Source organism: Eretmochelys imbricata, chromosome 4, assembly GCF_965152235.1.
Source record: "Eretmochelys imbricata isolate rEreImb1 chromosome 4, rEreImb1.hap1, whole genome shotgun sequence".
NCBI classification, from domain to species: Eukaryota; Metazoa; Chordata; order Testudines; family Cheloniidae; genus Eretmochelys; species Eretmochelys imbricata.
The window spans coordinates 59,421,864-59,445,747 of record NC_135575.1 but is presented as its reverse complement, the minus strand read 5'-3'; the positions used below and the strand labels follow the sequence as shown (position 1 = coordinate 59,445,747).

Sequence of the window (23,884 nt, the reverse complement as noted above, 5' to 3'; positions counted from 1 at the left end):
ATCCCTCCTAGTCATGTTAAAAAAAATGGTAAATTAAAATAACTTGCATTAGAGACTTTGAAGAGAACAATCATTTAGCTAATTTCTCTTTAAAAGGTCTCCCACCTAACTTGATGCAGACGTGATCTGCCTGCAAGGCAGCTCTGTGACAGGAAGCACGTCCACCAAGCACATTCCTTTACTGAGAGTACTGGAGGGAGAAGAGTGTGACTGGGGGCCCCAGATCTTCTCATCTACTGTAACACACAGAACTGAAACCAGGAGCAGGCTTGTTTGGGGGAATATGTCTCTGCACAGCCAAACAAAAGTTTGCGATATACGATATGTCTGCTTAAATTAAGTTTGTTTTTCTGGGGGCGGAAGAAAGGGGGTTCTTGTGCAGTGAAAAAAACATTTTGCTGAACTCCCCACTTGTTCCAGCTTATTAAAAAACTCAGAAGGAACATTCTGGTGGGGTGGGGGAGAGGGAGGTGATGAAAAGCTTTTAGTTTCTGAGAAACTTTCCACACACATTTTTTGGTCCAATATAACAGTTAGTAGGATGAATTGCTGAATATATGGGCCATATTTAGCTATCTTTTTTTAAAAAAATATGCCTGTGCGTTGATTTTTTAGCTGCTGTAGTCTGTGTACTTTTTTCCTTTTCCTACTGGATCTAAGCTGGGAACTTGGAATTCCCCCTGCGTTAGGGGCACACTTCAGAGATTCTCTTCCTTGGTGTCTGTGTGTCACTCTAAGCACATACTAGTCAGTATAGTTTGGCTGCGCACAATTTAATCCCTCCTTCCCCTAGGACAGTGTGTCACAATTTCAGGGTAACTGCACATGTATCCCCCCTCCATGGTCCACTCCAGGAGCACCCAGTCAGGTCTCCGGTCTCCAGCCATCAACTGACTCTGGGCAGTCCTACTCCTTCTGACCAGAGGTTTTTAGGCTACACAGCTCTCTGCCTTACACTATGATATCCCTAGCAAGCCAGTCTGCCTCTTGGCCAATGCCTGTGCTTTGCTTTCTCTCCAGGGGCTCACTAACAACAGTGCATTGCCCATAGTTACAAGTCACACTCTGCTCTTTCTAAGCAAGCAAATTATTCTTAAGGTTACAGAGAAAACACAATAAACACAAACAGATTTAAATGTACCAGGGGTCACCCATCAATCTTATGGGTCCTTACTAGGCCAAATTCTTTCCAACCCTTCTGCAAAGGCTGGGGGACACACTGTAGCAGAAGGTCCAGTCCATTGGCTGATCAGAAAGAAGGCCAGTAGTTGGTTCAAGCTCATCCTTTTATAGCAGTGGTTTTCAACCTGGGGTCTGCAGACTATGTCTAAAGGGTCAGTGAAAGGCTATTGTTACCCTAGAAAGTGATTTTCAATCTGTGGTTCACAGACTCTGTCTAAGTTTTCCAAAGGGGTCCACACCTCCATTCAAAATGAAAAAAGATTGAAAAAACATTGTTTTATACCAAAAGCCCTTTCTTTCTTACCTAGTCTCTGGAAAACCCAGTATATGCAAACCACCTCACAGGGTGAACCTTCTCTGGAATTGTTTAGTCCCAGTGATTCAGCTTCATCACCCACACGGTCTTTTAGTTCCTGGAGGAGCTGTGGTTACCTTTCCCCCATGGAGCAGAACACAGTCATATATAAACCATTAATTAACGTAATACAATGGTCCCCAAAGATCACAGAATCAGAGAAATGTAGGGCTGCAAAAGACTATGAGAAGTCATCAGTTCCAGTCCCTGTGCTGAGGCAGGACCAAGTAAACCTAAACCGTCCATGACAGGTGTTTGTCCAACCTCTTCAGAAAAACCTCCACTGATGGAAATTTCACAGCCTCCCTTGGAAGCCTATTTCAAAGCTTTACTAACCTGACAGAAAGTTTTTCTTAATGTCTAGCCTAAATTTCCCTTGCGGCAGATTCAGCCCGTTACTTCTTCTCCTACCTTCAGTGAACATGGATAACAATTGATCACAGTCTTCTTTTTCACAGACTATTTGAAGAACTTATCAGGTGCCCCCTCAGTCTTCCCCCACCCAAGACTTAAGTATGCCCAGTTTTTTAACCTTTCCTCATAGGTCAGGTTTTCTAAATCTTTTATCATTTTTATTGATTTCCTCAGGACTCTCTCCAGTTTGTCCACATCTTTTCTAAGGTGGGGCACCCAGAACTAGACACAACACTCCAACAGAGGCCTCACCAGTGCCCAGCTGAGCAGACAATTACCTCCTGTGTCTTACATATGACATTCCTGTTAATACAATACTAGCCTTTTTTGCAATTGCATATTCAGTTTGTGATCCACTATAATCACCCAAATCCTTTTCTGTAGTATTACCACATAGCCAGTTATTCCCTATTTTGTAGTTGGCATCGGATTTTTCCTTCCTAAGTGCCCTTGTCTTTACTGAATTTCATCTTGTTGAATTCAGACCAATTGTCTGATTTGTTAAGGTTGTTTTGAATTCTAATCCTGTCCTCCAAAGTGCTAGCAACCCCTCCCAGACTGGCGTCATCTGCAAATTTTGTAAGTATACGCTTGACTCCATTACCAAAAAGTTATTAATAAAAAAATATTGATTAGGACTGGACCCTGGACTGACCCCTGTGAGACCATGCTAGATACGCCCCTCCCAGTTTGACAGCAGAGTTGCGATATCTGTCACACAGCACATATCAACTTTCTGACACTAGTAGCAAGTTGAACAACTGGTAATAAATTAGGAGGTACCAGGTATGTTGGTCAAGGGAAGAATTTCCAGGCTCTTCTGGATCAGTGTGCCCCTTGTTCCAGCACACAGATCTCAGCATTTTTTACAAAATTTTCAGAGAATAACTTGGGAGCTTCAAACTGCACAAAATTTGGGTGAGCATTTTGATGAACTTAAGTTTTGGGGTTTTTTCAGTGTGACACCATGTACCAAGGCCTTGTAACAGAGGAGGTTGTGGGGTACTCTTGCTATCATTTGATGCTTTTCTAATAGCAGTGCATAGTACATTGCATTCATAGGGCAATAACTGCCAAACATAACATTTAAAATCCTTCACAACAGCCCCTGCTTCCATGTCCCCGCATGCTCTGCTGTCCTCCTGGTGGGGAGAAGCCAGGCTGGCTACTCCTTCTCTGGCATTTTTAGGGGTAGATGACATGTCCAGTCCTCTCCTAGATCTTCAGGAATTAAATAATAGTCCCTGCTAGCACAAGGGCAGAACTACAGGAAAAGCTCCTATCAACTCAGTGTCCCTGGGACAGAAGCAGCTGATGGGAAGCTAGGATAGATGAACTAAATTTGGGATGCCCAGGACAAATCAGGATGGTTGGCAAGTACACCCTCAAAATGAGGATCTCTTTATGGACATCCATATTTATCTGTATATTCATGTGCATAGACATACACCATCACTTGGCCCCACGTAATGCATACTCACCCCTTATATACATATATTCACCATTCCTCCCTGCCCCCTCCCCCCCAAAAATCCCTATGCTGCTCTAAATCCTGAGGTTAACTTAGGAAAATGATGCCTCAACACAAAGCCCCCTGGAATTTACAAAGCTAAGTTTGTGAAAAAGAAAGTTCACATACAGAGATGCTTTTCTGTGCTGCCAAATCAGCATTTCTACACAATTGCAAGTGCCTCCTCACCTGAGCCTAGAGTATCATCACCACAGTGCGCTTATACATGCCCAAGAAAATGGTTATCAATACGCCAGAAATCCATTAAGTTCCGGACTATTTGTAGTCAGCCACCTTGGCATATCACTAACAGTTATGAATGTATTTTTGTCTGAGGCCATTTAGGAGGGTTTTCAGTTTGCTTGTTTTAACATTTGTGTGTACAGAGTACTTACCATCTTCAAAAACTGCTCCTATTTGAAAAGATAATTCAGAGCTATGTTCTGCCTCACAAGGGTACACTGCTCTTGCTCTTCTGTTGAGAACACTGAAAGTGTGACATAAAATGAAATATGCTTATCAATGGCTAAAAGAAACAAATATCCATTTATAACACATTTGGGGCCCAATTTCAGAACTTTAAGCACAGAATTTCATGTGCACAATTGCCTGTTCCTAATTTGCACACACAAACAGCACAATTTCATTTCACAGCTTGCCATCTGAACTTGTGCATATCCAGTTTGTACATCTAATCATAGCTATGCACACACACTTGTGCACATCTCACTTTTAAAAACAAACTATGTAAAACACTGCCCAAGGAAATCAGCAATGAAACAAACATTAGGTAAAGGATAGAGTACTTAATCTTAAAATCATAATCTTTAGATATTGAGACCCATTTATTCAGGGAATTTCAACTTCACGTTTTCAGTCTTCCTGTATGCAGTCCTGTATTTGAACTGTTCTTGTAGTTTCTTACCATACAACAGTCTAGAAAACCACAGAATATGTTCTGTCCTATGTAAAATTTTGGATAGTATTCTAGAGATGTATTTAAGAGGTTTGATAATGAAATATCACTGCAAATTTTTCCAGGATAACTACGCACTTCTGAAGCTACCATGACCAGAAATCTTAGAGCTTTTTTGGCTAAATAAACAGTAACTGGATGCTTTGCAATGCATTATTTTGACAAAGTAACCACGTTATTAATTCATCATTTGTTGAGTCCTCACAGCAAAAAAACTGTACAAAAAAAATTGGAAGGGACACCGTCCCTGACCCAATGAACGTGCAGAGTCAAAAGGACAATACAGCGGTAGCACAGTGTAACACGTGGCCAAAACCAGAATTTTTGACAAAGTGGCATAGAGGATTTGTTAGTATGTCTGACTGCTTTCCCTAGCAAAGTTAGTAGTACAGCAGTCCTTTGTTTAAGAAGGAAAAGATGAGGTGATAGAGGCCTAGTGCATCCTGGGCAGAAGGCAGAGGGAAAACAAAGAAGACGGCACAATGACAAGAGTGGGAGGAGATCGAGGGGGCAAAAGGAGTGAGGAGAAAAATATGAAAGTAGAGACATGGAGAGTGGAAGAATTATGCAGAGTCTTGAAGGCAAGGACAAGAAGCTTGAATTTGATATGGAAGGCAAAGGAATACAGGTGGAGTTGTGTTTTGATTAGGGACCATCCACCTGTAATATAGTAAATAGTTGAGGAAAACAGCAAATAAGATACATTATAAGCAAGAAGTAGAGATCCACTCAAGACAGTTCACACTGTTGGCATTATTCCCCAAGCAGTTATAACTACTACCTTGAGCAGTATGAGGCATCTCTCTGCTTGCAAATGGCTACATTCTTGAATCTGCGGTGGTTTCTGTATTACAGTGGTTTTCAACCTTTCGTCATGTGCAGACTCCTGAACATTTCTGAAGGGAGGTCCAGACCCCATTGGAAATCATTGAAAGTCTGCGGACACCCCAGAGAACAGGTTGAAAACCACTGTTCTGTGGTCATGAGAACCCGTCCCAGACCCCTTAGACATGGTCTGCGGACCCCCAGATTGAAAACCACTGCTGTGTTACAGTAGAACCTCAGAGTTACAAACACCTCGGGAATGGAGGTTGTTTGTAACTCTGAAATGTTCATAACTCTGAACAAAATATTATAGTTGTTCTTTCAACAGTTTACAACTGAACATTGGATTTAATACAGGTTTGAAATTTCACTATGCAGAAGAAAAATGCTGCTTTCCCTTTGGGTTTTTTTTCAGTAGTTTACACTTAACATAGTACTGTACTGTATTTGCTTTTTTGGGAGGGGTGGGGAGAAGGCTATCTCTGCTGCTCCCTTATTGTGTATTTCCAGTTCCAAATGAGGTACGCGGTTGACTGGTCAGTCCCTAACTCTGGTGTTCCTAACTCTGAGGTTCTATTGTACATTAAGACCCAACTTTGCTTTTTTCCTTAGAACAATGATAGAGAGAGAAGGAAGTAAAGAAAACATCAACAAAAATTGAAGTGTACATTGTACCTTTCAGCCGGTCTGTCACTCCCTGTGGCAGAGGTGGGGAAGGGGAAAGACGACAGTGCTGGAGTTCTGGTAGTTGAGGTAGGTGTTGTAGTGGACTGTGTATTCAACCATGAGACCATCGGTGAACGAGTCTGACTGGGGCTAAGGGAAGAAATTTTTCAGGGCTACATTAATAACTTGCATGCAATTCTCTTTCACATCAGAAACATTCCATGTGGGACTCTGTGACAACTGAACTCCTTAAAATTCAAGATTAGTGGGGTCGCTGAACTGATTTTCCAGCCATGGTTCTGAATGTCCTGACGAAGTATTTCTCCTACATGCCCTATATCCCAGGACAAAGACATCTCTCCAAGTGATGATAAACTCGATAAAAATGCAAACGTTTCCAATTCCTTATGTAATAAAGGCAGATACAATGGAACCACATCTTGCAGGCTATTATTTGAGCTGCCACTACCTACGCCTTTACAAGTTTTGACAAATCTATTTTAAGATCTTTTCAGTACTGCACTAAGCCATGTGTGGCTGGAGGCTTTCAAAAGAGGTTGTAGCTATTACAATGGTGGGATCATGATGCTGGCTCTCAGCATTAGTGTCACATTTGAGCACGGCATGAGCCTTCATGGCCTCTGTCAGGGGTTGTGGAGATGTCAAGAGAACAAAGCCCCTCCCAACGGTGATATTAGAACAATGCTCGCTGTGATGCTTCTGGACTGAGATCGAGAGGCCACACAACCTGGGCAGTTTGTTGAAGATTCAGACCAACCAGAATCTTTGGAAAACAGTAACTTGTATACTTATGGGTCACAATGAAATCTGGCGTAGAAAGAAACCCAAACTTTTTTCATAATCTTATTTGCTGAGCATAAACAATGTGCTCATCTGTGAACCGAGCTGACGAGAAGTCGCAATGACTTTACCATCCAAGAATATTATATATTGTGTGTGCGCGTGCTCAGGTGCACACGTGCCAGGAAGGAGAAATAGCTATTGACCAGGGTTAAACTGGTTTTAAACTCTGTGACTGTAAAACACAGACAAGCTCCCATTCTTCCCACATACTACACACGCTACTTCTAATTTCATATGTTAAAAAACTAAAAGACACAAAAACCTTAAGTTTCTCCCTATTTTGAATCTCATTTCAGGATACACAAAAAAGGCCAAAGTGGTTAAAAGAAATGAACATCCGTATCTTTTGTGGAATAAAGGCGCTGAAGTGCAAGCAACACCTATGTAAAAACACAGTTCAAATGACGAACATGTTGGTAACATTCATTGAGGCATCATCACCAATCATCCTGCAGGGCTAACTATGCTAATCTGACTACATTACTGGTTAAGTAAGGTGCAGACTTGTACATGCCTGAAAATATTAAGGTCCCGATTCGCAGACTTCAATAACTCAATGCTGATTTACATCTGCTGAGGGTCTTAAAGTATGTTTGTATTTAAATAAGCCCAACATTTAAAAACATCATATGGATTGTTTTTATTTACTTTTAATATTTCCCACTTTAAAACCAGTGCCAGGCTGATTTCTGAAACCCGTATAAAGAAAGGAAAAAAAATATTCTGGGTTTGTTTACTCTATTACCAAAACTAAAGTATATCAGCACCCACTTAAACCACTAAACGTAGCAACCACCAACAACTCAAGGATGTTCTACCAAATGAAGTGCCTTCTCGAATTGCAGTTCAGATTTGGCATCCTTGGCTCTCAACCAGTGAATAATGAACATATTCATCCATGAATATTTGGTTAAAAAAACAAAACAAAAAACCCCCTACCAAATGTATTACTCTGTTTCTAATTATTTGACCAGCTGTACCAGTGAAAAAAACTAGTTTTGTGCATGTGTGCGTGTGAGAGAGAGAGAGAGAGAGAGAGAGAGAACAGGTTGAGGGGTTAGAAACAAAACTTACATTTTTTACTAAAAATCTCTCATCCAGAAACATAATTCACAAGGATGAATACAACATAAAAGATGGGTTCCCTTTGAGTGTTGGCGGAGGGGGGAGACAGAGAGAAGAATGTGTCCAGAGAGGGGTAGGGGAAGAAATGAAATGCTCAGATCAATATGTATGTCTCATGTTATGTGAATTACTACACAAGATGATCAGTAGTGTATCAACCAAGAAGAATGCACTGCTCCTCACCTGAGGCACAGTGTAAAACTGAATACAAATGTAGATATATTCTCTGGGAGCCTAGTGTAAATCCAATATTTCCAGTGGAAAAACCTTTAGAACTGCAGGCACCTCTGAGCTATGTGCTACTCCCTCCCCCACTTTTTGATGTACTCTCTTAATACGATTCAGCTGTAGAGAAAGCACTGCGGTACTGCTCTTGAATTCGCCTGTCAGTTTCAGCTTGTGGTTACAGATCAAGAGTTCATGGTCTATGATGCAGCAATGAAAAACCCTATTTCTGGACATAACATGGTGAAACAATCACTAATAACAAAAATATGAAGCACCCATCTAGCCTACTTGTATTTTAGATTTTCTTTTTTTATTTACTATACTTGACTACCTAAAGAACCACTGATTTGATTCTATTTTTAAACTGAAGTTTTCACTCAATACAAAAATTCTTTCCAATGCTGTGCTGCACAAGCCCCCTACTGCAGGATTTTTTTTAAAAAAAGGATATTTGTGGTAAAGTTATTTACACAAAAAGATATTTAAAGATAAAGTTGTAAGAAAAGCCTTGTTTACCAAGATGATAATAAAAACCTACTAGTATATCTTATCTCAAATTTAAGGCAGTCTGTTAAAGAAATCCATGCTCCTAAAGGCTGAAATGAATGCAATGTGTTTCCTGTGGAAAAAAACCCTGACATAATCATCTCTCTTTGAGAAGAAATGTTATTGTCTGGTATAGAGAATCAGGGGGGAGGGGGAAGGGGGAACAGCCTTACTGAAAATAAGCTGGAGATTTCATACTGATATTCAGAAACAAACTCCTGAAAACAAGATTTTATTGGATGTTTATCTGGCTGGTTCCTAAGGTAACACAGCTACCGAGGAGTCTCTTATCTTGAGAGCAAGCAAGAGAGAGAGCCTGTGAAAAGAATCTACACTCTAACTTTTTAGAAAATAGATTTGTTTCATAGAAGGGTTTGGCAGCCCTGTGTCTGTCATATCACACTGTATTACTGACACAAAACTCTGTAAAAGTGCTTATAAAATGTTTTATTACAATAAGACATATATCAAAAGGTATATTGGCTATTTCTGATTCAATATGCCATCCAGTATTCTCCAGCACCAGACAATACACTCCATGCATATTAAACTTTCTCACTGTATGAAAGCTCAGACTTTTTGGTGAGGGTTGGGGGGAAGATACACTGCTGGATGCAGTTTCTACTGTTGTAGTTTGAGCCAGAGCAGGGGACAGCATCCAAAGGGCAGGAACTCCCTCCTTTGGTCAAGAAAAAAGACCCACCACCACTTGGAAGGAACGTGTACAGCACGCATAAATCTTCATTTGTACAGAAGTGGATCAGCCAACACTGGAACAGAGGTTTCTTTAAACCTAGACTGTGAAGTCTCAGTGGAGCAGCTAACACATTAGTGCAATGATCTTTCATGCCAGTCTGGTAAATCTAAAGCATACAGCTACAGCAGCTGTCCTAGGCTAAAGCATTTTAAAATTATAATTTAGTTAAAACAAAATAAAGCATATGTATATCTGTATGTTACAGCAAACTGCAGACCAAAGGCTGTTCCTCTTCCAGAAATCAAGAGTAATTGTATTCCCTGGATTGAAAAGAGCTGCTGTAAGAGAAAGAGGATAATAGGCTGCAATGCAGAGCCCATTATTTTATAACCCTCCCTCTGGTAACATGTATACAGTTTATCCCATATAATATGACACAGTGATTCTAGTGCACTGTTTTTAGCTGTCTAAACCACTTTTTGAAGACATTCTAAGTGATAGCCAACCCTATTTCATGTAGGAAACACACGACTTCAGCGTCGAGTTAGATTGTGCCTGTTTCAATGGAATTGCAAAAATGGTGGGCATTACTGCCCTTGTACCACAAAAGGCAGAATTAAAACAAGTGCCAAATACCCCCACACACCTCCAAAAACTGCAGTCACTGAGTGGATGACAATGATGAAACAATAGCAGGCTACAAAAATGAGCACAACTAGTGTGTATGATTTCTGTATAATTGGATCATGTCTTTTTTAAAGCTGTTTAAATGTGTTCTTCCTCTAAAATAACTTAAAGACCTCAGATAATCACACAGAAGGAACATAACAAGGTTCAAGACTGTCATTAAAGTCACCTGCCACCTGTACAGAGATTGCGAATTTGCATCACCACCCAAAGCTACAGAAAGGAACCACTTCAGTTTTTTAGGGAGATAAGCTGACTGATTGTAGACATAACAAGGCTGATGGGAATTCATTTGGTAGTCAGACAAATAGGAGTAATTATCTCCAAGACTTTCGTTGTGTTCAGGACATTGCTATTTCCTCCTTCCCCAGATAGCTCCTTTGACACTGGTTTTCCTCTTCAGGATTTCAGCCATCCTGAGATTTACTGTTGCTTTGCTTTGATCATTAGTTTCCTAACCCACTGTTCACAAACATACAGAAAGGCATTCTATGGTGATTTGGGGAATCTGTCTATGGACAACTTATGAATTCTGATTTATTTTATGAGCTCTATGTATAACTCTAACTCTCATTATGTAATAAAGTAACCATGGACTGACAAGGACTGTGTCATATATCACACACCCTGTCTAGAAGAAGCTATAGACAAACAAAAGAGGTTGTTAGCACTCTAATGACTGTTCTCTGGCCAGGCAATAAGTATACTAAAGAGGGTGCCTGAGCTGGAAGAATCCAATTAATTCCAGGTGATCTCAGGCAGGGGAGTTTGGAGCAGTGGAATTTCCCCAGAAGAGAGTACAAACGTGAGGAGTTAATTCAGTTGTTTAAAAACACAGAGATTAGGTGAGTCAGGGTGACAAAGCTAGAAGGAGAGAGGAACAAAATGGGACAGGATTTTGGAGGAATAAGGAACCTTATTGCCTACCAAACCAGCAAGAGGAGAAGGAAACTGGCTGCAGCTGAGAGGGAGACTCCATATTCTGGTGAAACCATGAGGCTCCAAAACAGGGTTCTTGACCAGGGCTGAGACACACTCAAAACACAAACAGTATGGTCAAATGTAGCCCTGGTCACTATTATACAAACTTCTTTTGTGCATTTCAGAACAGGAAAACAGAAATACAGTTTGTGTCTATTGTAATGCAGCGACATTGATAATATAATACTGGTACTGTAATATATATAAACTAAATATTTCCCATCATACCATTTAAATATGAATTTATAGCACTATAGAAAATGAAACAATTAATTCACACTACTGTGGTTCTTTTGGGTAATGTTGACCACTAACTTGGCTCCTGAACTGCTGAGGTCTGAGTAGTACTACTGTACAGTGCCTAGGACAAGAGGTCCCTGAACTGTAATACAAATAATTAACAGCAGCAACAGTAGCTCTCTGGCACACTAAACAAACATTTAGGAGCTCTGTGCATTTTTTGCTGTGTTCTTAAATATTTACTTCTTTAACGAGGCTGAATACTACTGTTCTTCACCTTCATCTACAAAAGGTTTAACCCCAAAGAGAGCATTTCCCAGGCCTAGGCAACTCACTACAGGAGCACTATTGCAAATGCATCTTCAACCTTCAGCTGTGAGTGATTTCACATTCCTCTGTTTCAAATGATCACTGGACGAAACTAGGTGGATGGCTGGCTCAGCTTTAGAGTCTACACTACACAGAAAAAAGAAATCGCATTGTGTCAGCTGTTCTTCTTCATTAAAGCAATAAAATATTTTGCACTTCTTCATGCCATGTAGCCAAGGATCTCACAGGGCTTTACAAAAAACAACACACTGAAGCAGGAAAGTATCATCCTCATTTTAGGCGTGAAGAAAACTGAGGGACTGAGCGATTAAGTGACAGAAGTCACACACCAAAGTCTGTTTCAGAACCAGGAATATCAAATAGATCCAATTATAATTTCTATGGCTTAAGTCACAAGATACTTCCCTTCCAGTTTCAGAGGGGAGAAGACACATCACAAGGAAAATTCCCTTTTTTGCGTGGAGTTATATGAGTTATAAATTTAGAAAGAAATACAAACTTAAAAGTATGTTAAGAAGTATTTTACAATTCAGACTAAAGATAGAATTGGAGAAACTGCCTTTGCAATACCTGAACAGTGAGAAAGAGAACACAGTTTTTAAACAGAAGTATTTGGCTACTTTAACTTAGAGCACCTGTGACAGTGCAGGGAATGAACACCTATGAGTTCCAGGAGGTGGATGGGCCTTTGCCCACCCACATCTGAAAGCCCCTTCCCCAGCCTAAAAGGAGGACTGACTAAACCCAGGGCTCAAATGATTTGGGGGGACATCTAATAAGAAAACAGGGACAGGAGCGAGGTCATAAGGCCATAAGCAAGGATCCAGAGGGGGACACCAAGCAGAGAACCCTGAACAGTGCCCACTGCTCCTCGATGGTGTCTAGGGAGCCAGCGGACGCAGCCCAGAGGAACTCTGCCCAGATGTGTAATCGAAGGGAGGAATGGAATGGAAGTAGGCCCCACAGTTGCAGAGCACCTCCCCATCCAGCATCCTCCCTCTGTTTAATAGATGGCCACACTGGCCAGGGCCAGGAAAAGTTTGATGAGAAGGTCTCATGACTTTGTGGGGCCATGGACAGGGTATGCATAGATCAGGAGGTGTGGGGAAAAGTGCAGCCAAAACCTAATAAAAGGTTCTGGAGGAGCCAGAAAAGGGGCTGCAAGGACTGGGCTGTCTCCCAAGATCTGTGAGAGTGATGGGTCGTCTTTCAGGATAGGTTGTACATCCTTGATGATGTGTTGGAGAGGTTTTAGTTGGGGGCTGAAGGTGATGGCTAGTGGCGTTCTGTTGTTTTCTTTGTTGGGCCTGTCCTGTAGTAGGTAACTTCTGGGTACACTTCTGGCTCTGTCAATCTGTTTCTTCACTTCAGCAGGTGGGTATTGTAGTTGTAAGAATGCTTGATAGAGATCTTGTAGGTGTTTGTCTCTGTCTGAGGGGTTGGCCTTGCTTACAGACAGCCCTCCAACCTGAAGCAAATGCTCACCAGCAACCACACACCACACAACAGAACCACTAACCCAGGAACCTACCCTTGCAATGAAGCTTGTTGCCAACTGTGTCCACATATCTATTTAGGGGACACCATCATAGGGCCACATCAGCCTCACTATCAGAGGCTCGTTCACCTGCACATCTACCAATGTGATATATGCCATCATGTGCCAGCAATGCCCCTCTGCCATGTACATTGGCCAAACTGGACAGTCTCTACTTAAAAAAATAAATGGACACAAATCAGATGTCAAGAATTATAACATTCAAAAACCAGTCGGAGAACACTTCAATCTCTTTGGTCACTCGATTACAGACCTAAAAGTTGCAATTCTTCAACAAAAAAAACTTCAAAAACAGACTCCAACGAGAGACTGCTGAATTGGAATTCATTTGCAAACTGGATACAATTAATTCAGGCTTGAATAGAGACTGGGAGTGGACGGGTCATTACACAAAGTAAAACTATTTCCCCATGTTTATTTCGCCCGCCCCCCACGGCTCTTCCTCAGACATTCTTGTCAACTGTTGGAAATTGCCCAACTTGATTATCACTACAAAAGGTCCCCTCCCACCCCCCCCCACCCCCCCGCTGGTAATAGCTCACCTTACCAGATCACTCTTGTTACAGTGTGTATGGTAACACCCATTATTGTTTCGTGTTCTCTGTGTATATAAATCTCCCCACTGTATTTTCCACTGAATACATCCGATGAAGTGAGCTGTAGTTCACAAAAGCTTATGCTGAAATAAATTTGTTAGTCTCTACGGTGCCAAAATCACTCCTTTTCTTTTTGCTAAATGCAATTTTCCTAGCTAGCCTGCACATGCACGCACACCCCTCCCCTTTCCTGACATAAAACCTCAAGAAGAAAAATTGCAGACAAAAGAGGGATTTCGTGCTTCTACTGAAAGTTACCACTTGCTTAGAAAGTCATTATGGATCTGCATCACTTAACTACAAGCAAAAAAAAAAAAAGGGGGGGGGGGGGAGAGAAAATTACAATCCAATCCAGAAACAACAGTGCCCAAAGCACATCCATATAAACGAGAGCAAATAGACCCAGCTATAATTACATGGACGCTTTAAAGACTTTTGTCCTTTCGCCCCATTTGGGAAATATGTTATTACAATTAATAAGTACTTATCAATGACATATATATATAGCATATATATTGTATAAGCAGGCCAGGCCACTCAAAATGTCATAAAGGAAAATATCTATAACAAAAAAGCAAAATCTCTTCCCCAGACTTACTTCATTCACCTTTTTGCCTTTCAAGGTTAAAGATTTTTTTCATGATATTTTAAATTTTGTATGAATAATAAACCAGGGAATTCACTCAGAGTTTGATTTACGATAAAAAATGTCAGCCTCCTTATGTTTCGGGCTTGGCCGTGTTGTGAATTGAGCCCCAGTGTACTAAAACTTGCAATGTCACATTTTGCTGAACTAGAATCAAGCTCACTAACTGCTACAAAGCCTATTCAAGTGACAAACTGCAAATTAATTGAAAATACAGGCATTTTTATATGTTAATGTATTATATAGATCTAAGCCTGCCCTTGAATAGCAATGTTCAGCTCCTATTAACTTTAATAGGTTCTGTATGTATGTATGTATCCAAGGCCAGAATTTGGTCATACATCTTGATGGTAACATACTACCACCCACAACTACTACAGTGTGTAGACACTTCTTCAGGTTAGGTATATGGGGGACCCAGTGGTTTGAAATAAAACAATTGTAATTTATTTTGCACAGAATACTTTACAAATGCAATGCCTAAATAAAACAGTGTAAATCATGAAACTGCTAGTAGTAAAACATCTTGACTTTCCATACTAAAAAGCTAAAATATAATTTAGCACAGTGTTTCACAACCAGGGGTATGTGTACCCCTGGGGGTACGCAGAGGTCTTCCAGGGGACATTCAACTCATCTAGATATTTGCCTAATTTTACAACAAGCTGCACAAAAAGCACTAGTAAAGTCAGTACAAACTAAAATTTCATACAATGACTTATTTGTACTCCTCTATATATGATACACTGAAATGTAAGTACAATATTTATATTCCAATCAATTAATTTTATAATTATATTAAATTCATAAAAGAGCTCAGATTCCATAAATTGTCCTATTAGTATGCCCTCTTCACAAAGGCTTCCTTTCTCTATAAAATCCTCTTCATTCAAATCTACCCTTAGAGATTTATCTACATATTTTCAAGCTCTCTGTCTCTTCATATTTAACAGAGACGGACAATTCTTCCTCTTCCTCAGGCAGTGCATCTTCATCCCCAGATGCAGTGTAAGTATTGTCCAGCTCATCTTCAGCAGCCATAATACCACCACATTCTGTTTGGTTTAGGAGAAGACTCTGTTCTCCCTCTTCTTCATAGAATCATAGAATATCAGGGTTGGAAGGGACCCCTGAAGGTCATCTAGTCCAACCCCCTGCTCGAAGCAGGACCAATTCCCAGTTAAATCATCCCAGCCAGGGCTTTGTCAAGCCTGACCTTAAAAACTTCCAAGGAAGGAGATTCCACCACCTCCCTAGGCAACGCATTCCAGTGTTTCACCACCCTCTTAGTGAAAAAGTTTTTCCTAATATCCAATCTAAACCTCCCCCACTGCAACTTGAGGCCATTACTCCTCGTTCTGTCATCTGCTACCATTGAGAACAGTCTAGAGCCATCCTCTTTGGAACCCCCTTTTAGGTAGTTGAAAGCAGCTATCAAATCCCCCCTCATTCTTCTCTTCTGCAGGCTAAACAATCCCAGCTCCCTCAGCCTCTCCTCATAAGTCATGTGTTCTAGACCCCTAATCATTTTTGTTGCCCTTCGCTGGACTCTCTCCAATTTATCCACATCCTTCTTGTAGTGTGGGGCCCAAAACTGGACACAGTACTCCAGATGAGGCCTCACCAATGTCGAATAGAGGGGGACGATCACGTCCCTCGATCTGCTCACTATGCCCCTACTTATACATCCCAAAATGCCATTGGCCTTCTTGGCAACAAGGGCACACTGCTGACTCATATCCAGCTTCTCGTCCACTGTCACCCCTAGGTCCTTTTCCGCAGAACTGCTGCCTAGCCATTCGGTCCCTAGTCTGTAGCGGTGCATTGGATTCTTCCGTCCTAAGTGCAGGACCCTGCACTTATCCTTATTGAACCTCATCAGATTTCTTTTGGCCCAATCCTCCAATTTGTCTAGGTCCTTCTGTATCCTATCCCTCCCCTCCAGCGTATCTACCACTCCTCCCAGTTTAGTATCGTCCGCAAATTTGCTGAGAGTGCAATCCACACCATCCTCCAGATCATTTATGAAGATATTGAACAAAACCGGCCCCAGGACTGACCCCTGGGGCACTCCACTTGACACCGGCTGCCAAATAGACATGGAGCCATTGATCACTACCCGTTGAGCCCGACAATCTAGCCAGCTTTCTACCCACCCTATAGTGCATTCATCCAGCCCATACTTCCTTAACTTGCTGACAAGAATACTGTGGGAGACCGTGTCAAAAGCTTTGCTAAAGTCAAGAAACAATACATCCACTGCTTTCCCTTCATCCACAGAACCAGTAATCTCATGATAAAAGGTGATTAGATTAGTCAGGCATGACCTTCCCTTGGTGAATCCATGCTGGCTGTTCCTGATCACTTTCCTCTCATGCAAGTACTTCAAGATTGATTCTTTGAGGACCTGCTCCATGATTTTTCCAGGGACTGAGGTGAGGCTGACTGGCCTGTAGTTCCCAGGATCCTCCTTCTTCCCTTTTTTAAAGATTCCTTCCACCTTTCCTCGTCTGAGTTATTGATTTCAGATATCTGGTCTTGTAATGAAGATGCAAATTTGTTCAGGGAATCATCCAGTTCATCAGTCTCCTCTGTGCTCTCCTCATCCATGTCAGCCTTATTGTCAAGTATGACATGGCACTAAACCAAACTCATCACTCTCTGTGACTACAGTGCTCTGAACACCTTCAGAGTCTGACATACTGTACGTTTCAAAATCATGTTCTCTTGCTGGAACAGGGAGATCTCCATTTTCACTGTATTCATCCAAGTCTTGATCAAAAAGTATCACATTTTTCTGCCATTTCTTATCTTGGTCATGTTCCTCCTCCTCCTCATTTCCACTTTCTGTATCTACACATCTTGGTTTAAAGTCCTCATTATCACCAGAAATCATCTCTTCAATTACAAAGGAATCTTCCTGGGCAATTCCCAAATGTCCTATATCACCTGCCAATTCTTCTTCGGTCAGGCTTTCAGAGACAAACACCTCTGAAGGATCAATTGTACATGCCTGAGGCATGTCTATACTTCTATCAGTAATATTAATACAATCAACTGCTACCACTTCCCACATTTTGTCAGCTACATTTTGCATATCAGTGGCATCATGCTTTATGGCATCCTTTTCAGGTTCTAAACTTTGTGATGTCTCCTCATTGACATTAAAAGGCTTTTTTGGGCTAAATTTTGTAGGGTTTTTGTGGGGCAAAGCAAAATATTTGTAAGTTGCCCTTAAGCAGTGAAGAATATATTCATATTTATAAATATGGCAGGCGACCAGCTTGGCTTACCAGTGAAATCCTTGCTGATCTTAAACACAAAAAAGAAGCTTACAAGAAGTGGAAGATTGGACAAATGACCAGGGAAGAGTATAAAAATATTGCTCGGGCATGCAGGAGTGAAATCAGGAAGGCCAAATCACATCTAGAGTTGCAGCTAGCAAGAGACGTTAAGAATAACAAGAAGGGTTTCTTCAGGTATGTTAGCAACAAGAAGAAAGTCAAGGAAAGTGTGGGCCCCTTACTGAACAAGGGAGGCAACCGAGTGACAGAGGATGTGGAAAAAGCTAATGTACTCAATGCTTTTTTTGCCTCTGTCTTCACGAACAAGGTCAGCTCCCAGACTGCTGCACTGGGCAGCACAGCATGGGGAGGAGGTGACCAGCCCTCGGTGGACAAAGAAGTGGTTCGGGACTATTTAGAAAAGCTGGACGAGCACAAGTCCATGGGGCTAGATGCGCTGCATCCGAGAGTGCTAAAGGAGTTGGTGGATGTGATTGCAAAGCCATTGGCCATTATCTTTGAAAACTCATGGCAACTAGGGGAGGTCCTGGACGACTGGAAAAAGGCTAATGTAGTGCTCATCTTTAAAAAACGGAAGGAGGAGGATCCTGGGAACTACAGGCCAGTCAGCCTCACCTCCGTCCCTGGAAAAATCATGGAGCAGGTCCTCAAAGAATCAATCCTGATGCACTTGCATGAGAGGAAAGTGATCAGGAACAGCCAGCATGGATTCACCAAGAGCAAGTCATGCCTGACTAATCTAATTGCCTTCTAATGACAAGATAACTGGCTCTGTGGATGAGGGGAAAGTAGTGGACGTGTTGTTCCTTGACTTTAGCAAAGCTTTTGACACGGTCTCCCACGGTATCTTGCCAGCAAGTTAAAGAAGTATGGGCTGGATGAATGGACGATAAGGTGGATAGAAAGTTGGCCAGATTGTCAGGCTCAACGGGTAGTGATCAATGGCTCCATGTCTAGTTGGCAGCCGGTATCAAGTGGAGTGCCCAAAGGGTCGGTCCTGGGGCCGGTTTTGTTCAATATCTTCATAAATGATCTGGAGGATGGTGTGGATTGCACCCTCAGCAAGTTTGCAGATGACACTAAACTGGGAGGAGAGGTAGATACACTGGAAGGTAAGGATAGGATACAGAGGGTCCTAGACAAATTAGAGGATTGGGCCAAAAGAAATCTGATGAGGTTCAACAAGGACATGTGCAGAGTCCTGCACTTACGATGGAAGAATCCCTTGCAACGCTACAGACTAGGGACCTAATAGCTAGGCAGCAGTTCTGCAGAAAAGGACCTAGGGTTACAGTGGATGAGAAGCTGGATATGAGTCAACAGTGTGCTGTTGTTGCCAAGAAGGCCAATGGCATTTTGGGATGTATAAGTGGGGGCATTGCCAGGAGATCGAGGGACATGATAGTTCCCCTCTATTCAACATTGGTGAGGCCTCATCTGGAGTACTGTGTCCAGTTTTGGGCCCCACACTACAAGAAGGATGTAGAAAAACTGGAAAACGTCCAGCGGAGGGCAACAGAAATGATTAGGGGACTGGAACACATGACTTTTGAGGAGAGGCTGAGGGAACTGGGATTGTTTAGTCTGCAGAAGAGAAGAATGAGGGGGGATTTGATAGCTACTTTCAACTACCTGAAAGGGGGTTCCAAAGAGGATGGATCTAGACTGTTCTCAGTGGTAGCAGATGACAGAACAAGGAGTAATGGTCTCAAGTTGCAGTGGGGGAGGCTTCGGTTGGATATTAGGAAAAAACTTTTTCACTAGGAGGGTGGTGAAGCACTGGAATGCGTTGCCTAGGGAGGTGGTGGAATCTCCTTCCTTAGAAGTTTTTAAAGTCAGGCTTGACAAAGCCCTGGCTGGGATGATTTAGTTGGGGATTGGTCCTGCTTTGAACAGGGGGTTGGACTAGATGACCTCCTGAGGTCCCTTCCAACCCTGATATTCTATGATTCTATATACTAGCTGTTATAGGACTGTTCTTGCCACATTCCTCTTTACTGAGTAAGGGTCTTCCACAGCAATGTGCTTTTTAGGCCAGTCCTTTGATCCATGAGACACTGTTTCTTTGAGTCGTATACTGATGACCAGATCAGCCAAATTAAGAAGCAAGTCCAAGCATAGAAGCAAAGCAGTTCTACCCAAAACAAGAATATAGCAGTAGGGTTATATTACAGACCACCTGACCAGGATGGTGTTAGTGACTCTGAAATGCTCAGGGAGATTAGAAAGGCTATTAAAATAAAAAACTCAATAATAATAATGGGTGATTTCAACTATCCCCGTATTGGCTGGGTACATATCACCTCAGAAAGGGATGCTGCGATAAAGTCTCTTGACACCTTAAATGGCTGCTCCTTGGAGCAGCTAGTCCTGGAACCCACAAGAGGAGAGGCAATTCTTGATTTAGTCCTAAGTGGAGCACAGGATCAGGTCCAAGAGGTGAATATAGCTGGACCGCTTGGTAATAGTGACCATAATATAATTAAATTTAACATCCCTGTGGTGGGGAAAACTCCACAGTGGCCCAACACTGTAGCATTTAATTTCAGAAAGGGGAACTACACAAAAATGAGGAGGTTAGTGAAACACAAATTAAGAGGTACAATACCAAAAGTAAAATCCCTGCAAGCTGCGTGGAAAATTTTTAAAGACACCATAATAGAGGCTCAATTTAAATGTATACCCCAATTTAAAAAACATAGTAAGAGAACCAAAAAAGAGCCATTGTGGTTAAACAACCAAGTAAAAGAAGCAGAGAGAGGCAAAAAGGCATCCTTTAGAAAGTGGAAGATAAATCCTAATAAGGAAAATAGAAAAGAGCATAAACTCTGGCAAACGAAGTGTAAAAATATAATTAGAAAGACCAAAAAAGAATTTGAAGAAAAGCTAGCCAAAGACTCCAAAAGTAATAGCAAAAATTTTTTTAAATACATCAGAAGCAGAAAGCCTGCTAAACAACCAGAGGGGCCACTGGACGATCGAGATGCCAAAGGAGCACTCAAAGATGATAAGGCCATTGCGGAGAAACTAAATTAATTCTTTGCATCGGTCTTCACTGTTGAGGATGTGAGGGAGATTCCCAAACCTGAGCCATTCTTTTTGGTGACAGATCTGAGGAACTGTCCCAAATTGAGGTTCATTAGAGGAGGTTTTGGAACAAATTGATAAACTAAACAGTAGTAAGTCTCCAGGATCTGATGGTATTCACCCAAGAGTTCTGAAGGAACTCAAATGTGAAATTGCAGGACTACTAACTGTCAGCTGTAACCTGTCATTTAAATCAGCTTCTGTACCAAATGACTGGAGGATAGCTAATGTGATGTCAATTTTTTAAAAGGGCTCCAGAGGTGACCCTGGCAACTACAGGCCAGTAAGCCTCACTTCAGTACTGGGCAAATTTGTTGAAACTATCGTAAAGAACAAAATTGTCAAACGCATAATTTGTTGAAATAGTCAACATGGTTTTTGAAAGGGAAATCATGTCTCTCCAATCTACTAGAATTCTTTGAGGGGGTCAACAAGCATGCAGACAGAGGAGATCCAGTGGATATAGTGTATTTCGATTTTCAGAAAGCCTTTGACAAAGCCCCTCACCAAAGGCTCTTAAGCAAAATAAGCAGTCATGGGCTAAGAGGGAACTGTCAACTGCTGGAACTCCTTGCCAGAGGGTGTTGTGAAGGCCAATACTATAACAGGGTTCAAAAGGGAGCTAGATAGATTCATGGAAGATATGTCCACTAATGGTTATTAGCCAGGATTAGCAGGAATGGTGTCCCTAGCCTCTGTTTGCCAGAGGCTGGGATTAGGTGACAGGGCATGGATCACTTGATTTCAAAGACAGTTACCTTTTTTGTAACTGGTGTTCTTTGAGATGTGTTGCTCATGTCTATTCCACAACAGGTGTGTGTACTTGCCACGTGGACCAGTGCCGGAAGTTTTTCCCCTAGCAGTACCCGTATGGGGGGAGCGCCCCCCTCAACCCCTGGAGTGGCGCCTGCCTGGCACGGTATAAGGGGAGCTGCGCGCTCCCCCAACCCTCAGTTCCTTCTTGCCAGACAACTCTGACAGAGGGGAAGGAGGGTGGAATGTGGAATAGACATGAGCAACACATCTCGAAGAACACCAGTTACGGAAAAGGTAACTGTCTTTTCTTCTTCGAGTGATTGCTCATGTGTATTCCACAATAGGTGATTCCAAGCTATATCTGTTGGAGGTGGGTAGGAGTTCACAAGTTCCCAGCACAGAGGACAGCCCTGCCGAAGTCAGTGTCATCCCTGGTTTGGGGGACAATCACATAGTGCGTGGTGAATGTGTGAACAAAAGACCACATGGCAGCCCTACAAATGTCCTGGATGGGGACGTGGGCCACGAAGGCAGCCGACAAGACCTGCGCCTGAGTAGAGTGTACCCTCACATTGGGTGGCGGGGGGACACCCGCTAGCTCATAGCAGGAGCGGATGCACAAAGTGATCCAACTGGAAAGTTGCTCAGTGGAAATCAGCGGGCCCCTCGCACGCTCAGCTGAGGCGACGAACAGTTGCAAGGACTTTCTGAACAGCTTGGTCTGCTCGAGGTAGAAAGCCAGAGCCCACCGCACATCGAGTGTGTGGAGACGGCGCTCCTCACTGGATGAATAAGGCTTGGGGCAGAGGACCGGTAAAAAATGTCCTGACCCATGTGATAGGCAGAGACCACCTTCAGGAGGAACACGGGGTGTGGGCAGAGCTGGACCTTGTCCTTATGAAAGACAGTGTATGGTGGCTCGGAGGTCAGGGTCCACCTGGGTAGTTCCCCACCTTCGGAAGAGCTGTGGGCCACTTCCAGGTGGAGGAACCACTTGTGTTGAGGGGAAAAGTCCCTGCTCAAGCGATCCGCCCTCTCGTTCTGGGCGCCCGGTAGGTGGAAGGCCTTCAGGTGGATACCATGGGCTATACAGAATCCCACTGCCTGAGGGCTTCGTGGCAGTGGGTGGAGGATCGGGCCCCATCTTGCCTGTTGATATAGAACATCGAGGCCATGTTGTCCGTGAGGACCCTGACTACCTTGCCCTTCAGGTGCGAGTGGAAGGCCATGCACGCCAGCCACACTGCCCTGAGCTCCTTGACGTTTATATGTAGGGTCAGGTCTTGAGCCAACCACAGGCCTTGGGTCTGAAAGTTCCCCACATGGGCTCCCCAACCCAGGTCCGATGCATCAGACACCAGCTCCAACAACGGGGCCCTGTCCCTGAACAGGACCTCATGGAGCATGTTGTTTGGGGCGGACCACCTCCGTAGGGAGTGATCACAAAGTCCGGCATGGTGAGGACCTTGTCCATCCTGTCCGTGGCCTGGGAGAACTTCAAGGCCAACCACAGTTGGAGGGGTCTCATACTGAGTCTGGCATGATGGACCATGTACGTGCACACCGACATGTGACCCAAGAGTTGCAGGCTAACCCTGGCTGTTGTCACCAGGAACCTTGTGACTGAGTCGATGAGACCTTTCAGGGTCTCGAATCTGTGTGGTGGGTGCGAGACCCTGGCCAACACTATGTCCAGGAGCACCCCGATAAACTCTATGTGTTGGACCGGGACTAACGTGGACTTGGTGTTGTTTACCAACAGGCCCAAGGCGGTGCACGTGGACAGGAGGAGTGCCATGTGATCCCTCACCTGTGACCGGGAGGTGCCCTTGACAAGCCAATTGTCCAGATAGGGAAATATCTGGACCTCCCAGTCATCTGAGGTAGGCTGCTACCACCAACATATATTTTGTAAACACCCTGGGGGCAGTGGACAGACCAAACAGGAGGACCGTGAATTGGTAATGATTCTGTCCCACCACGAAATGGAGGAAGCACATGTGCCCCTCGAATATGTGAATGTGGAAGTACACGTCCTGTAGATAGAGGGCAGCGGTACCTGTCCCTGGGATCCAGGGAGGGGATGATGGAGGCTAGGGAGACCATGCACAACTTGAGTTTCACCATGTACTGGTTCAGACCTTGCAGGTCCAGGATGGGCCTTTGGCCTTCGGGATAAGGAAATAACGGGAGTAATACCCCTTGCCCATGAACTCCTCGGGCACCGCCTCTATCACTCCTAATCCTCGCCGCCTCGCCTGCTCAAGCAGAGCTTTGTGTGAGGGGTCCCCCAAGAGGGACAGGGTGGTT

At 43.0% G+C, this 23,884-nt stretch overlaps 1 protein-coding gene across 2 annotated transcripts in view; it reads right to left on the bottom strand.

Annotated features, from left to right (window-relative positions):
- ARHGAP10 (Rho GTPase activating protein 10) overlaps positions 1-23,884 on the bottom strand; it is a 255,985-nt gene that overhangs the window by 7,313 nt on the left and 224,788 nt on the right. For both annotated transcript variants that reach the window (XM_077815354.1, XM_077815355.1), the window contains 2 exons: positions 5,938-6,078; positions 3,857-3,948 (listed from right to left, as the gene is read on the bottom strand). In XM_077815354.1, coding sequence (XP_077671480.1) covers positions 3,857-3,948; positions 5,938-6,078 — 233 coding nt within the window. The remainder of the gene's footprint in view (positions 1-3,856; positions 3,949-5,937; positions 6,079-23,884) is intronic.